An 18,061-nucleotide genomic window follows, 5' to 3' on the forward strand; every position below is an offset into this window, starting at 1 on the left:
ATAAGTTTTTTGCTTCTGACGAACATTATACAACGTCTACAATGAGATTATAAAGTCGTAAGAGTGATGCACATGACGAACGATCATATTTCAAACTGCAATCCACAAACCGTATATAATAATATAATTTTTATTTGCCACTTTATTTGTCGAATTCATACGCACACAGATTAAAGTATACATTAAATTCAATAATATTATTTGAATAGTCTAACGTTACTTGCATATATTATTAACATACTATAAAAGTATTCACAATATTAAAAACGTTTTTAAAACAAATGTGTAATCTTTTAGCAGGCTTGGGAAAGTTACTTTGTAAAAATAACTAGTTACAGTTACAGTTTCTGTCTTCCAAAAAATAACTAGTTACCGTTACAAGTTACTGACTTTAAAAAATAACTCGTTACAGTTACAGTTATTGAAAAAGTAACTTAAAGTTACTTTTCAGTTACTTTTCTGTTTTTTTTTGGTAATATTATAAAACATTAATAATTTAAATACGAGACTTTTACTGAAGAGCATCCACGTAAAGTCTTTTCTATCTTTAATTGTGTAAAGCGTTATCTACAATAGAGACTTAAGCCTTTAACCTTAAGAAATTAACCAATAATAATTGATTTATAGAAGAATAATCGATTGTGTTTGGCCAATTTCTTAAGGCTAAAGGCTTAAGTCTTTATTATAGTCTTTATTGACGACGCATAATTTGCATGTGACATGTTTACATATATTAAATATTAATTACCTATATGTACAGATGAAAACTATGTGAATTATGTTCTAAATTTTTTGAGGATAAAGGTTGGTTTATAATAGCCGTAATCGTAAGAAATTGGTCAATCATAGTTGATTTATAAAAGAATAATTGACTATGATTGATCAATTTCTTATGGTAACGGCTATTATAAACTAACTTTAAGACTAAGTATAGAATTTAGACTCAAAGGCATTCTTAGTAACCAATTCTCTGCTGGCTGATTATCACACGTATGTACACGATAGACCAGCCAGACGATCACACAACACGCAGTGATTCTTCGCGAGCATCCCGGAATCGTACTTGAATATCCGGGCCCTACAAGTACAGTCGTGAGCTAAAAGGTTGCAACACGTTTTCTTGGATGGTTTTTAGAATGTAGACTTGCTCCTCGATCGGCGAACATAATTGGTTGAATCCACAAGTAAGAACCAATTACGTTCGCCGTTCGATGAGCAAGTCTATATTTTAAAAACCATCGAAGAAAATGTGTTTCAATCTTTTAGCTCACGACTGTATGTACATACAATCGTGTATCTACATGTAAATAACTTGTAACCTATGACTACTGGTACGGGGCTGCCAAATGTATAACATATAACCGTTCATTGTCACGTGTATCTTTCTAGACAGAACTTTTTCTCGGATCACATCATCTCTCATCATATCATCTCTCTCGGATCACATAAGAAGCATAGAACATAGAATTGTCACTGCATCGAGCAACAGTGGCTGCGTTCAGCAAACTCAGTGGTTGAGTGAGCGCTTACTGCTATTAGTGTAATCTTTTAGGTCTAACCAATCACCAATTACATTAAAGCTGCGTTTGAAAACATCAGTTGAGTACCCTCATATATATCATTTTATCCTTGTTGTTTACCGATTGTTAAATAAAGATAAAATGATACACGACGCCACTCGGGTGATGTTTGCAAATGCTATCTAAATTGGCAAATGAGTTTGAAATATATAAAGTAACTATAAAAATAACTATTAATTTAGTTACTAGTTACACAAATAATGTAACTAAGTTAAGTTTATAGTTACAGTTGAAAAAAAGTAACGAAGTTAAGTTACAGTTACCAAAAACAGGTAACTCTAACTGTAACTTCGTTACAAGTAACGAGTTACTTCCCATCCCTGTCTTTTAGTGCTAGAAGAGAAGGTGGCTACTGTACGTATTACATCCATCCTTATTATCTGCGTTATTATATGACGACCTTATTATGTTATTATTGTAATGACCTATTTATTTGTATAATTGGAATTATTTGTATAATAACCTGCCGTTAATGCCAATACGCAATAACAGACAAGGCATATTTATTATATATATTTTTATTTTTAATTACACAATTTTCTCATTGTTTTTAAACTTTAAACTTGAGCATAGTATCACACAAATGTATATACAATCTATTGTTTTCTTTTTTTATTTCTCTTTCGGCTATCCACATTTTGAATTATCCAAAATTATTCAATATCTAGCATATCATTTTATAAAATAACATCTTAAGTGTGCTCGTAATATGACTACTCTCGAGATTTGCATGTCAAAATATTTTTTCGATAAACCGATTATCACTCTAGAAGATTGCTTTCAGAAATATAAATAACATTTTATCTTTGTTGTTTACCAAATGAAGGATAAAATTAAAGATTAAACGTATTCGAGTGTATTGATGCACTCCGCACTCATACAAAACAACTCACAGTAAACTCAAAATAGCATTAAAATAATTGATTGATTGAATAAATTTTAAAAAATCTATTTGAAATCTATTATTTTCTAATCGTTATGACGTCATTTTGATGTTGTGACAACTTTTTGTTCTATTTGAGATGAATTTGTAATGACGACAGTAGGAAGTTTATTAATAAATGTACAATATTTAATTTTTTTCTATAATTAAAAATCTAAAAATTTGAATCAAGTCTAAAGATTTATTTTGTAAGATCTATTTTTTGGCAATTTGTCTGTGATCTATCTTCTAATTGAAGTAAATCAATATTTATCTCTGTCATGGAACGCGGTTATATTATAATGTAACGCTTTTTATTTTTAAAAATATACAATTTTGTTACAAAATACTGTGTGTTTTTAGACAAAACCAAATTTTTTAAATTTATTTTTTTAATGGTCATGTTACCCCCCTTTCTTCGACCCATTATGCAGTGTCGTCACATTTTTATAAATCACTTCCTAAGTAATAAATATTTCATAACTTTGATTCTAGAATCTATTAAACAACACCTTGACAAATACAATCGCTTAAATTTCAATATAAAATGTTGATTATATCAAAGTTATTGAATAAAATAGATGGCTCTAATATCATCTTCTCTAATTTTAAAATTACCAAATGTACATAAGTAGGAATTAAAGCTATAGAAGAAAAAATTAAAAGCATTGCCGCGCAAGTCAATTTAATCTACCCGCCTATCTCATATTCGTCAGTCGCACCAGAAGAAGAGCGATTCTCGCGCCGATTCGCCAGACTCAAAGGTCAATTAACATATAGGATCTTCTCGGATTCTCCCGTCTCACTCTCTTCTCCTGGATCTTCGACTTCTGAGGTCTTCCATGATCTGGAGGAAGAGCAATCTTCTACGGATTCTTCTATCGTAAGGGCCCACGATCTCGAAGAGGAGGAGGAACTTTGCTCAGGCCCTCCGATCCTCGGATCTCATGATCTCGAGGACGAGAATCGTTTCCCTTGTCCCGCGTTTATCTTCCGACCCTCTGCCTCCTGGCGTATTTTCTATCGGCCCAGAGTTCGATTTCGAGGCAGTTCGCAGCTTTCTCTCTCACTCTGCCCCCGACGCACCAATACCTGTGCATTATACGTTGAACAATCTGATTTACAATTGCAAAAATTGATCCTTGAAGATCCCGAACTTTTTTCCTAAGTGTTCCAATTTTTTATCGTGGTCTTCTAACTTTAAAAAAAAATTTTAATATTTTACAATTATTGCAAAAACTGTTTGATTCTTTATTTAAAATGTCACCATGTTCAATGTATAATATTTCATACAACATTTCTACATTTATAATTTAAGAATAATTGTGCATTTTTGTAAACACTTATTTGGATTATATTTCTAAATGTTTTATACATTTAACACAGTTAAAAATATCTTTTTTAATTATTAAACAATTTCTTTCCAAATTGTAATTTTGCGAATAATATATAAAGTGTCAATAATCCGAAAATACAATAATTATTTTGTTATACGGTATTATATTTGCTTACTTGCTTATGTAATGATAAAGATACATAATTATCTCAATAAAACAATTTAATTTATATGACGAATTCTTGCACAAAAATTATAATCAGCAATTATGTGAGAACATATATACACTTCCAAAAATAGAGAAATATTGATCTTTTATAAAATATTGATAATTATTTGTTTAATTAATTTTGAAATAGTACTTTGATAAAACTATAACGATTTGACGAATCATCTTACAATGATATATACACTACTCAATAAAAATAAAAAAAAAATAGAAAACAGGAAACACTTGCCAAACACCAAAAATTAGACTATTTTCAAATGGCTGTAACTCGGCGAAAATCGTAAATAAAAAATAAAAAAAGCATTTTGAAGCTTGAAGTTTCAACTTTAACGCTCTATCAATAGATTTTCAAAGTTCTTTTAACTTCCTTATCTTATGCAGTAAAAAAGCACACCTCCCAGCAAACACCACGTTACATGTAACGTAAATGTTAGTTGTAATTTCCCACTCAACAATGTAACTGTTATATAACACACTTGTTATATAACAGTTATATTGTTGAGTGGAAAATTACAACTAACATTTACGTTACATGTAACGTTGTGTTTGGTGGGCTTGTTTTGTTCCTAAAAATTTCGTATTTTTGACACTTTGCAGCTCGACAAATGAATTTTTTTCGAACAATTCAAATAAAGCTTCATAAACTACAACATTTTGTCTAAATTTTTTTTTTTTAATTGTAACGACTTGACTTCTGCGTACGGGCGGTAGTATATCGAAAGACGAGGACGCGGGTAGGTCGTCGTAAGAATTAGACAGTTTTTCGGTGTTACAAAGTAAAGCCGTTTATTGAAAGTAAAAGAAATGTACGCGAAGATGTTTACAAAAAGCGGCACGCGAACGGACAAGATACGGATATGACGCTCGGACAGACGCATAGATAATTTATAATCATGCGCGGACGGACGGATGATGAAAAATAAACGCGAACGCTCGGACGGACGGACAGAAACAAACGGCCGATAAGTAAAACGCGCGGACGGACGGCTACGGAAAATAATCGCGACGCTCGGACGAAAAGAATCAGATACGCGGAAACGATTGCGGCTATTAACAACAGTAGGCGATTCCGACACGAATTTTTTCGGATTCGGAATCCGTTTTGTTTACGCGTTGGCGCGGCCTTGCCGAAGGTCGCGGCCACGGCCATGGGCGCGCAGGCCCAGTACGACGATGTCGACGATGTCGCTCGCGCGCGGTACAGCTGTACCATCTATCATGGTTCGAAAAAGTTCTCTGCTAAAATTTTAAAAGAAAATTTGTGTTTTTAAAGCAGATAATTTGTGTTTTAAAACAGAGAATTTGTATAATTAGAGAATATTTATAATTCACACATTTCAAATTCGTACACTTTTTGCATGTGGAAGATGCAAGTGATCACAGCGCACGATTAGGTTCTGAATCGTTCTGATTAGCTCGTTAAATGATGTCGGTACGACAGGTTTCCTAACCTCAATAGTCGTCAACTTTAATGCTTAATATCTCGATTCGTGAGGCAGAGCGACACTTTTTTCTGCCAGATTCGTTCGTTTCATGGGAAAACGCGTTGAATGAGCCTAATTTCGTAAAAAATCGAAGGTGGTAGTGGTAATATTCTGGATAATTACCATAACAATATGATGAGCGAAGGGAATGATCCAAGTGACACCGAAATGTCTGCTAAGCAAGACGACAAGGATACGGATTTTAATGTGGATGATTATTGTCATGAAATGGACAGCGATGATTCCTTTACTGAATTGCCAGAAAACAATAATGATAATGTATGTCTAAATGCTTCATACGGTGAACATTTGCTTTGATCTTTTCATATTAAATTTTAATAAAAATTATTTATTATTTCTTTGATGTCATCTAGATTTTATTACAAATTTATATTTTGAGTTTGATTCTATTTTGTAAAAAAAACAAAAATTTTATGAAATAAAGGTTGTCGCTTTACATTGAGAGAAAGAAATATTTGAGAGTTAAATATATAACGTTTTTGATCATTAGAAGACCTATCAAAACAATTTCTACTTTTCAAATCTTTATTTTTATACAATTGAATTGAATAAATATATTTTCATGAAAATTAAATGTAAATTTAAGTAAGCATTTATTTCTATTTCCATTGATGCAGATTAGTTTTGATCTTGGTTTAATTTATTCTTTATTTTTTTAAGATCTAAACTCAGATTTAAATTAATTTACATTGGTGGAAATAAACATTAATCTCTATACACATTAATAATAAATTTATTTTTTACAACTTGCGCCTTTTCTAACAATGTAGATTAATTTTTTGATCTCATTAACTTTTTTTCTATTTTTCTAATTCTTAAAATTAGATTTGTATGTAGTATTATGTACAGATTATATGTAGAATCTGTTACAGGTAAAGACAAGTAATCCACAAGATGGCAAATATGCAGGCCCAGTAATTTTTGGGCATAGACTCGACAAGAAACTGATATGTGTTAAATATCCAGGAAATGTAATCAATGTCGATAAAGCTATTGAAACATTAGGTGGCATTAGTTCTATTTCCATGGTATAATACAATGATAAATACTATATCCAATTAGTTTAACATATTATCTGATTAATTAATGTGTTGTATTATTTAATAGACTGTGGATGTTCCTAACAGAAGATTGGAACTACGATTTAGACCTGACGATGGTTATAGTAAACCTACTTGTGGGGATAGACATAATACAAATGGTTTTTTACTCAGAGTTAGAATAAAAAGGAATAAGGTAACACAAGTCAAAAGTGCTACTGTGGAGTTTATACAACCAAAGTCTGTGGATAATACAAACTTAAAAACTGTTACCTTTTGCGTTAGTAAAGAGGATCTGAATACATCACATTCAAAAAATGAACAGATTAATGCAACATTTAATATTGTAAGAAAAGAGACTAATTTTGAAGGCACTGCTAGTGTCGATGATTTGATTAATCAGAAAAAAAATTGCGACGTTAACTCTCCACATTGTAGTAGTCAAGAAACAGCTGAGAAAAAATGTGCTGTAGATAATACAGGTTCACATGATACATGCATAGACAACAATTTATCAAAAAAGAAAAAAATTGTATCTACTTTTGATAACAATAAATATGAAAATTTATCTCAAGAAACAGATTATCAAGTACCGCAACTAAAAATATTAGGCAGAATAGAGACTGAATTCAAATTTACTAGTATGTTCCAAAGAAATTATTCAAAATCTTTATGTATATTAATGTTTCTCTTAATTTTAGGACTAAATATTATAATTAATGTCTTTCAGATTTATGTGATTTTCAATATGTACCAATGACACAGAGCAGATCAGATCCAAAAAGATTGGAATGCATATACGACTTGATTTATCCAACAGGCATTCCATTAAAATCTTGGTTAAAGAATGATGTACCTTACTTCCTACCACCAGCTGTCTTTAGCAGAATGGACACTATACAACAGTACATACCGAAAACTGAAATTGACTCAAATCCGGAGAATGTGATTGGTAGAAACAAGAAGGGCCATGGAGGTTTTCCCAATTACATATACTTCTCTACGTCTGAAGTACCCGCCGTGGCGCCAAAAGGCATTGAAAGTGCTATGAAAGTGAAATTTCTTCGAAATACGCACTTGGAACGTGTACATCAGCTCTTCGAGGAGCGCCCAATTTGGTCGAAAAATGCTATTATGTATAAGACACAATTTTCGTCCGAACAGCTCAAGATATTATTGCCATCGGTAGCATACTATTTTATGACTGGACCATGGAGAATTATGTGGGTGAAACTGGGTTACGATCCAAGAAAGGATATTAATGCGAGGAAATATCAAACATTGGATTACAGATTAAAAGCTATGCGTAAGTTAAAATTATTTTCAAATATTAAAAGTATATTTAAGTATTTTGTTTAACATAAAAAATGTTCTACAAAATTAAAATTAATTTCTGTGATCTGTAGATGGATTAGGTTCAACAGTCAGGTGTAAGAGAAATTATTCAAATTATACATTACCATATAAATCAGCACCAGTTTCTAAACAGAAACCTGCAGTACTTACCGCTACATTGAGTCAAGAACAGCATTCGAAGAAAGAGCGACATTTGTATGAGAATGTGTATATATATCGCGAGGGTATGGTACCTCCTTCTCGGCAAATGTTTTATCAGGTTTGTCAATAGTTCACTTTATAAAATTAGTATATTTTAAAAGTATTGATTAAAATGACATTAAATATTAAAATATGAAAGATTCGAATAAATTATGTGATTGAATAGTTGGAAGGAAAAACATTATATCTTCAAATTTGGATAAATCAATTAACTTCAATTGTTCTAATGGTTTGAATTTCAAGGAAAATTTAAATAGGAACGAATGTATCCAGATATGCAATTGCTGATGCACTCCTTCAATATACAAATAAAAAATGAATATTTTTCGTTTTCTTATTTTTCTCGTTTTTCGAAATCTGAAGTCAAATCGAACAGAGATAGATCTGGAATTCGATTGTGTAATCACGCAACATCGTGAACATTACAAAAGTAAGCAAATTCATTAGATGCTGACCAATGAAATTATAAATATTGCAATACATTCATTTACTTTTATAATTTTCACCATGTTATGTGATGAATACTTGAGCTATTCAAATATAACTTAAATGATCTGTGAAGCAATTCTGATTTAAAATATAATCTTGAAATTCGTCTAATTCCATTTGTTCAATTACTCAACACTATTATAAATTGTTCATTTTGTTATTAGTATTGCGACGTCTTAGTGACAGAAATACAGGAAATGTTGGCAAAGCTTCCCGACCCTTTACCTGGTGTAAGATGTCATGAAAAGAGAGGATGGTTGCCACCTGGTTTTGACGTACAATGCAGAGAAATTTTAAATAAACAAGTACGGGCTGTTTTGAGAAAAAAGATGAATATACCTGAGGATCGTATGTATCGATTCTACACTTTCTTAAAAATAAAATCATTTATTGAGGCTAAACTTATATCTTTATTACAGACCCAACATCGCTTCCACGGAAACGAAAAAGACATGGCATTAGATTAAAATATAATAAAATGATTAATAAAAAAACAAAAAAAATTACAACAAATTCTACAGAAATTCAAACGGATGTTCCTTCTACTTCAAAATTAACAACAGAACACGATCAATAACGAAACTTGAATCCAAATGATCAAAAATATAATTGTGTGGACAAGAAATTTCGATTACATATTTTTGTTTGTCTCTTTGAAAGTATTAAAATGTAATATTCCAATACTTAACATTTGTTTACAAAGCATTGGATATAAGAAGTGTTACAAATAAATTTATATATATATATATATATATATATATATATATATATATATATATATGTATATACACATATATTAAAATAAATATAAAATACAATTATTCTCAACTAATAATCATAGAATTTCTTCGTATTACATGTAGACTTATATTCATTGTCTACCCAACTGTACACAGCTGCGAATTATAATAAACGAATATCTACATACGATGCGTTCGATCTGAGAATTGAGGTGTGAAGGCATACATGGCGTCTATGAACTTTGTCTCCGTATTTTCTCTCATGTCAAAAAGTAATTTACATAAAAACACTATCTACTTTAGGTACATCGTCGTTTTAAACCTTGAAAGAAATGGCCAGTAAATAAATCTGTCGCTTAATCTAAAGATGCGCCAGTACTTCGACAGCGGCTACCGGTGGCGTTTGATCGCCACTGAGAATAACCGGTTCGGATTCAGTTTGGACAATCCTAACAAGATTCGCATCCTTCTTCGAGGATACTAAAGTGATGTTAGGCGTGACATTGGACTCGGCGCAATAACTCGGCGGTCGACTCTCTCTCGCTGTACCCGGTGCTACGATACTTCCCGCATTTGATCTGTAAGTCGGCGGCGGCGATGATGTAGGCTGCAATCGGTCCAATAATAACAATCGAAGTCTATAGTCTTGCATACTAGCCTGTAAAATACGGTTTACGTGTTATATAAATTTTAGAGATGTAGATAAAATGATTAATTTCCAAGAGATATGGAGTATTTTATTATAGATATTTGACATGAAATTGTCAGAAGTTTATTCTATTTTATAATCTTTAAAAAATATAATCTATTTAGACTCTCATTTTATTAGAATCTTTAAAACAGATAATGTTATATTATATAAGTTGTAGATGTGTGCGCGCGCATATATGATAAATTTTATCTATAAAATATTCCAAAATCATTGAATTTTTTTTAATAACAAATTTTTGAATAATTTAAAATTCTTAATAAAAGAACCATTATATCAATCTTTAAGTTATTTATAATATATATCTTTGTAATTAAGCAAATTAAATTTCTATTGAAGTGAAGTTTACCCAAAATTAATCGAAAAATGTAGTTTTGTGACATATTACAGTTTTTAAAATAAAATTCACAAAAAGTCCCTCCCCCCTCTATCTCTCTTGTTCAATTGTTTACACCTCGAAAATTATTGATGCCTCATGGAAAACTTGACTTCAAAGCAACTAATAAATCGGCTTATGAAAGCAGTCACGTTATTTAGTGGAAGGGATCAAATAAAATTATAATAAAATATTTAATAAAATGTTGCTTTAAATAAATATATACCTGATAACTCGGTGGCGGTGTTCTAAATTGAAATTCTGGATAAATCATAGCGGCATATGGATGTATCGGTCTCGCAGGGGGTATTCTACCGGAAATGCTTGTGAAGCCGAATAAGTTGCCACAATAATCTTGATTAGTTAGTCGCCACGCTACTGCACTCACCAATACCAGAAGCACTCCTATACCTGTAATAAAAATGTATACTATAAATTGAATTGCTCGCGCGCGGTCATTTGAAAAATAATATATAAGTCAATTTTTGTCAAAATTGAAATATTACAAAATTCAAAGTAAGGAGAGATACGTAATACAATACATTTACAAATTTTTAATTACTGTTTTGTAACAATTAGTCACTTTTCGATTCTCCATACGAGATTTTTTCACTTGTGCTGTTTCTCAAATAACCGATTCAATTTAAAATACATGTTATAGATTGCTTAAAAAAAACAAAATAGAAAAAAAAAGAATAAATAAATTCCAAATAGCCAAAAAGACAGCGGCATCTATCCATTTGTCTATTTATTCCTTCATTTGTTCCTCGAGCTATTATTCCCTCGATCTCACGGTTTTTGCGTGTGTAAGTACACAACGTCAATCTCTGTAAGTAGCGTTTTCTCAGTGTGAGAAGCATTCTGAGCGGGTCGCAGCTTACATGCCCACGTTTAGAAAGTAACTGTTGCGAGCTCGAGTTTCCCTATTCTCTCCTCTCTCTTATACGATCTTGCTCCACGTGCAGTCGATTGCCACGACAATCTACATGTTATGTCTACCTATTCTTTAGCAGTTTTGGATTTCAAAAATTTATCATAATACCGTAATTAAAAAAGTTCGTTCTTCCTGCGCATATTAATAAATAAAGCATTTATATTTCTCTTTCGTAATTTTTTCTCTGTATAAAAATTATTTGAATCTCAATAATAAGAAGGAATCCAGACAAATTAAGTGAATGGAACAAGAATTATAGAAGCATACATTATGTCTTTTCGAATAAAAAATCGAAATGATTGTCGATTCGATTCATTTCGAAAATACATTACAACTTTAAAAAAAGAACATGAAGGTTAACATACAGTTAACAAATTTATATGTTAATAAATAGATTTATTATATAAATTATGTAAAAATTTTTCTTTCTTCGTACGATCGTATAAAATATTGAAACTTTCTTCAATATAAAATTACTTTCGGTACTTAATTACTACGTTTTCTGATTAATACGAATAAATGAAGAAAAAATGTTTACCCGACATAAATATTCCCAAAAGATGATCACGACCGGAAGCTTTGAGAGCGCCAAGAAGAGTGCCTGCACCGGCGCAGACTAGACCTACGAAACCGACACCTAATATAGACCAACGTACTGGTGGAGAACCCAAACCGCAGCACTGTTTTGGCACTGTGTCCCTGCAATGTAAGAAACGAAAGATACACATTGGTTGAACAACACAATACTCGTCACCCAATGATGTGGTGCGATTACTGCATCGTTACAACATAGAGACAATTGTAAAGCTATATATAGTTATACAGAGTGGACAAAATACATAGTACAATCATCCCTTTATATCTTCAAACACACAAATCATTTTTCTATTTTATTGTTTAAAATCCTCAAAGTCCTTAAAAACAACATCTTTCCTTATACGAAAAAAATTTATATTATCACTGCAACTTATTTTGAGCTTTAAAATCACTCGTTCCTGATTGTACCACGTATTTCGTATTACTACTCTAAATAATTTTTAAATAATTTGTAGTCATAAGATTGACATAAAAAATTCGTACAAATTATAATATACGTTAAGTAGAAATTTTTGTGTTTCATATTTGAACAATTCGGACAGAGATCGATCTACTTATTCAATCAAATCAATTGGATCGAAATCGGATAGTTCCGACATCAAGTAAAATTGAGTAGGAATAATAATCACGGCAAATAGAAAATAAACTTTAGTTTGTATGTTTTTACTTCTATATTTTAATCTGATTTTTAATCTAAATTTAAACATTTCTTTAAATCGTAGATCATGCTAATTTAATTCAAATCTTTTTTTTTTCATTTTAATTTAAATTCGAAATAATTGAATTAAACTCTAAAAATGTTTTACAAGAAATATATACATTTTTTGTTTGTAATTTTTTTCACAGAGTAATTGAGAAGCTGGATTCTATAAAGGGAAACGCGCGGATTTCGCGGAATAAGTATTGTCCACAAGACTAACTTCAGTTAATTCATAACGCATCTCTTTGTGTTTAACTGAAATTAATCCAGTAAACAATACTTATCCCACGCGCGTATCCCCTTATAGAATCCAGTCCCTCAATTATTTATAAACAAATTGTGGACATTCAGATGCCGCATGAATTTGATAAAAAAAAAAAATGGCATTTTGGAAGCATGTCATCTATACAGAAAAAAGAAATCGAGGCTTACCTGCTGAAGGCAGACACACTAGTGGGTACAGGAAAGGGTAAGCCAAGACTAAGACCTCTGAGACTCAAGTGCGGGGGCGGAGGGTGAAGGAAACCTCGAGCGGGTGGTACCAGCGGCACTCCTGGTGCGGTTGAAACCGTCTGGCAACCTGGTGTGGCGGCGGGATATGTCGGTATGGAGCAAGATCTCAGAGCGCGACGGTGCTGTCTACGTATCCGTCGCTCTCGTCTACGCGCGTCTCGTATGCCGTTGGAAACCTCCTCAGTTTGAGGGCCCATCGGTCCATTGTGAAACGCCAGCTCCGTCTGCGCCTCTGTCGAAGTGAAGGACCGAGCACTATCTCGCGTTTCCTAAAATGTAAACAAGTTATGAATTTGAGTTTGAGCTAGCAATGTGATTTTATTACCAACTGTCAACTTCCTTTTCTTGTTAAAGTTTCTTAAATAGTATTAATTAATTAAACTGCAAGATCCTATATTTTGATTATCATCCTTATTAATGTAGAACTTTTTTTTGCTTGAAGCATGTAAACTTACTCGCTTAATTGTAAAATTCAAACATCTTTGAACATATAATCTTTTTATATACATAAAAAAATTAGTTTACAAATGATTAATTTTACTCTTTGATCATCTTTGTACATTAAAAGTTATATTTGTACACACTTGTACAATTTTTTAGTTGCAAATTTTCTAAAAACTCCCATATTGTGTTAAACTTGTTTAAAAGTTTGTTATAATAAACGCGCTCTTTTTTATTTTCAAGTAATTTTTATCATCCAGTAAAAGGGAATGCCCACTACTTACGAATGTAATGGTGCAGGAATACTCAATATTTCCAAGAATTATTTTAAAATGCACACGAGTTGTTTTTTAAAAGAGTTTATTTTATTTTAAAACCTGCACAGCTTTTGACAATCGATTAATGATTCATCATTATATCCAGATTTTCTCACGCTCTTTTTTTTCGCACGATAAAAATTATTTCTAAAACATAAAAAAGAACGTTCATCATCAAAATATAATAAAATGTAATCGAGTTTACTATTAGCAATAGCTATTTTAAAATATATACCGAGTTTTTAAAAATCGACCAGCATTTTGCGTATTAAATAAGAATATCTTTTCTGATGGATAAAAATTATAGAAGAAATAAAAGAAAATGCTTGTCGTCAGAATTTACTCTTCATAAAATGTTATAAAATGTTATAAGCTGTTAGAACTAGAACACAAACATTTTATAAATTATGGAACTGTAGAATATGTATATAATTTTCTTAGACGTCAAGATAAATAAATCGGAAAGAATATAATGCGCGGATGCACATAAATAATCGAATTTAAGTATACAATTATTAGAAAACTCATTTGACACTTGCATGATCGCAGATGTATTATTCTGATTCGCGCAAGGATTATATGTTCAATCTCCTTTTCTACACAACATTGAATGTATCAAAAACATCGTATCAGTGTACAATGCGCAAAACTGAAAATGAGCAAAAAAAACTACACTTTTCAATAAAAGAAAAAAAAAAATTTTTGGATCTGTAAAGTTGGCACGACATTCTGTTGATATAAAGAAAAATACATAGAGTTCCAATAGCACTTTTCACAGTTCCGGAGTTTTTTATAAAAATAAGGAAGAGTTCTGTATTTTTTTACCTTAAAAAAACAAAAATGAAAAAAATGTGCTAATCTAGCACGACACCTCCTTCTCTAAAATACAAGAAAACATAAAATATTAGTACATTTGACAAGAGTTCCAATTAATGCTATCAGAGTTCTATCACTGATTGCAATTTCAAAAAGAAATTCACACGATTAACATTTTCTTTACAATAAAATATTGAACGTATCGCGACACTTTTCGTCCAAGTGTCGTGCTGGATCATTTATTAAAAATTTATTAAAAAAATTGCAGTCACCAGAACTATTTTCGAAAATGATTGTACAGCATAGAACTCTGCTAGAACTGGCGAGAACTGGCGCTGGAACTACGTTAAATGGTCAACACGACACTTGGACGAAAAGTGTCGCGATACGTTCAATATTTTATTGTAAAAGAAATGTTAATCGTGTGAATTTCTTTTTGAAATTGTAATCGGCGATAGAACTCTGATAGCACTAATTGGAACTCTTGTCAAACGTGCTAATATTTAATGTTTCCTTGTACTTTAGAGGAGGAGGTGTCGTTCTAAATTCCGCGAAGTTAACACATTTTTTTATTTTCGTTTCTTTAAAGTAAAAAATCCAGAACTCATTGTTATTTTTATAAAGAATTCTGGAACCATGAAAAGTGCTACCAGAACTCTATGTATTTTTTTATTTTTTATTAACAGAATGTGCCAACTTTACAGATCCGTATTTTCAACGCACAAGTGTATCCTCCTCTTAAAAAATGTCCGTCGCTTGACTGATGACCTGTCAAAAGAAGAAACGAAACGGTACCTGTATTTGGTCCGCGTTGCTCCTGACATTATCCACAGCAGCACCATCGACGGCAACGACGCTCACGGGTCTCGGGTCGGACAGGGCCTCGGCCATTGTACGATCCTGAGCGCATTGGACCAATCTCTCCGCGCTCGTCACAACTCGTAGAGAGATACTTATCCGTTTCGCAATGCGATCTCGTTCACTCGGATCTTCTTTCTCGTTCCTTCTTGCTCCGAATCGTATTTATCGTCTTCGCGTCGACTTCTCTCCTTCTATTATCCCGCGCGAGGCCGAGAGGCCGAGAGGCCGAGAGGCGAGAGGCGAGAGGATGCCGCGCGGCGTTCTTTTCTCTCACGACTCTTCTTTATCCTTATCCCACTTTTCTTTCACTGATCATGTAAGGCGCAAAGCGTAAGGCGTAAGGAGGCCCTTACAATTGGAAGATGTAACGATGAAGTACAATAAATTTCGAGAAAGAGAGAGAGAGAGAGAGAGAGATAAATATCAACACAATAGCGACACGCTCGTAGGACCGTTATCGTCTATCGAACCATACGGCAGAGGCCAGTCCGTCACGAAACTAGATCCTTTCTCCGCGCCGAATATCACTGTGCGTACACTCCTTAACGCACTCCTAGCACAGCCTCCGGTTCCACACTCTGCACAGACTGCACAGTATTCCGCTAACTCGCATGGGAGCGGCATCGTGCAAGGGTAACGCGTTAGTTCTTGCCATCGCGAGACGTAAATCTCTCTCTCTAGTAACGTAATCACCCGCACACGTTCCCAATAGCGCTCCTCGAATCCACACTTGTACGATCTTTAGAAATCTCGTGATCTCGAAAACTTCCTTTTGCTTCTTCGTTACTTTCGACGCGGCATAAAGTTTTACGTCTGCGGCATAAGAGAAAAATTTCTATTTTTCCTTTTTTTTTTTTTTTTTTATTTGGACAGAGATGCTTGTATTGTCCTTATTTACTAATCGCGCCAATTGAAAGCTCAAGAGTCCACCTGGGGGAAAGTGATTCCGACTTTTCGAATCGTCTCCAAGTTATTGCTTCGTTTCTTCTCCCACTGGCAACTGCACATTTTGTCCAACGTTTCAACATGAGAAGAATATGTCTTTTTACTTCATTCTACGCCCCGCGTAGATTTCGTAAAAATATTGCTGTGTGACAACAATCGTATATCGCGCGCTATACATTTCCACAAATTTCTATCTGTAAACATAAATAACGTGTATAATGACAATAATACATATTATTAACCTTCTTTGCTTCTTATTTCATTCATTATTCATTCATCATATAAAAGACAAAAAGACGAAACAAAAAACATATTCTATAAATATTGAAAGTTTTAATATTTTATGTTCAGAGACGACGGAAAATGATTTCTAAAATATGAAGATAATCTTTTTATTCAAACGATTCGCATTATTCGCAAGCACAGCAAGAGATATCTATCGTCTACAATCCGCGTATACTGCACATGTCGAATAATACGCTAATTGCCGATTAAAAAGTACGGTGTGAGAAAGCAGTTTTCCTTTCGCTGTTCCGCGTGTACGCAATGTTGGCAATGAATTTCGATCGAATACGAATCGAAAGAAACTTATTGCGTCTCTCCGCGTTGTCAGACGCGAGAAGTGCGTCCTTGCAGCATACTTTTAGCATGGCGAGAATACGCGTGTACATGCGGCGTGAAGCTGCATCGCGCGAGAAGAGACTGGATCCGACTAGGGTACACCACGACGTACATTCGGATTATCGACAAGTGTCCTGCGTGGAAGCGAACGCGAGCCAAAGGTGTACTCCTCGCGCGTACGTACGTACGTACGTTTGTTCGCGACAACAAACGGTAAATCAAGCCTTTAAGAGAGAGGGAGAGGGAGAGAGAGCCTTTTAACTTGATTGGGGTCGCGGCAGATTTCCCAACGGACCACGGTCGTGTCCGTGCTCGAAAGAAAAAGAAAAAAATCACTCGCGCGCGCGGAGATGACGAGTCTGACCGCTAACGCTACTAGAGACAACTGGAGACTCGTCGCTCCCGTCGCTCGTCGCAACGACGCGATGCGCCTGCGACTCGACTCGAGATCAGACTCATCGGGCTCCACGATCTCTCCTTTGTGGTCTCTGCGCGCGGCCCGATCGATCCTGCAGTCTGCACTGTCTGCCTGCAGTATTACGCGGGTGGCGGGTGGCGGGCGGCGAGCGGCGGGAGCGTCCAAGTCGCGTGCGTTATCCGTCAGAGCGGAGCTGGAAGGAACGCGCCAGAACGCGCGCACGCGGCCACGAGAATGCTCCTCCACACCAGAATAGCGGCTCCGGCTCTACTGACTCCGTCCTCGCTGCCCTCGCTGGTCGCGCAGTGGTCGCTCGCTGGACGAAACGCATAGTCGCCAATAGTCGCGCCGCGCGCGTACACAACACACGACTCGGGGGGCTCGCGGTCTCGCTACCGCTGCCACTAGTGCCACT

General features: G+C 33.9%; 2 protein-coding genes across 2 annotated transcripts; one reads left to right on the forward strand and one right to left on the reverse strand.

Moving 5' to 3' along the window:
• The first annotated feature begins 4,783 nt into the window (after positions 1–4,783).
• Positions 4,784–9,259, forward strand: LOC105197933 (general transcription factor 3C polypeptide 5). Its single transcript, XM_011164539.3, has 7 exons — positions 4,784–5,830; positions 6,445–6,600; positions 6,680–7,253; positions 7,343–7,918; positions 8,019–8,227; positions 8,823–9,006; positions 9,078–9,259. Exons 1-7 carry the CDS (start codon positions 5,684–5,686, stop codon positions 9,233–9,235), a joined length of 2,004 nt encoding a protein of 667 aa, XP_011162841.1. The 5' UTR covers positions 4,784–5,683; the 3' UTR covers positions 9,236–9,259.
• On the reverse strand, positions 9,249–17,593 carry LOC105194496. Its single transcript, XM_039450252.1, has 5 exons — positions 15,597–17,593; positions 13,147–13,496; positions 11,956–12,116; positions 10,710–10,894; positions 9,249–10,056 (listed from the first exon to the last, which is right to left on the reverse strand). Exons 1-5 carry the CDS (start codon positions 15,690–15,692, stop codon positions 9,760–9,762), a joined length of 1,089 nt encoding a protein of 362 aa, XP_039306186.1. The 5' UTR covers positions 15,693–17,593; the 3' UTR covers positions 9,249–9,759.
• Positions 17,594–18,061: the final 468 nt, after the last annotated feature.

This window comes from Solenopsis invicta, chromosome 6, assembly GCF_016802725.1.
Source record: "Solenopsis invicta isolate M01_SB chromosome 6, UNIL_Sinv_3.0, whole genome shotgun sequence".
NCBI lineage: Eukaryota > Metazoa > Arthropoda > Insecta > Hymenoptera > Formicidae > Solenopsis > Solenopsis invicta.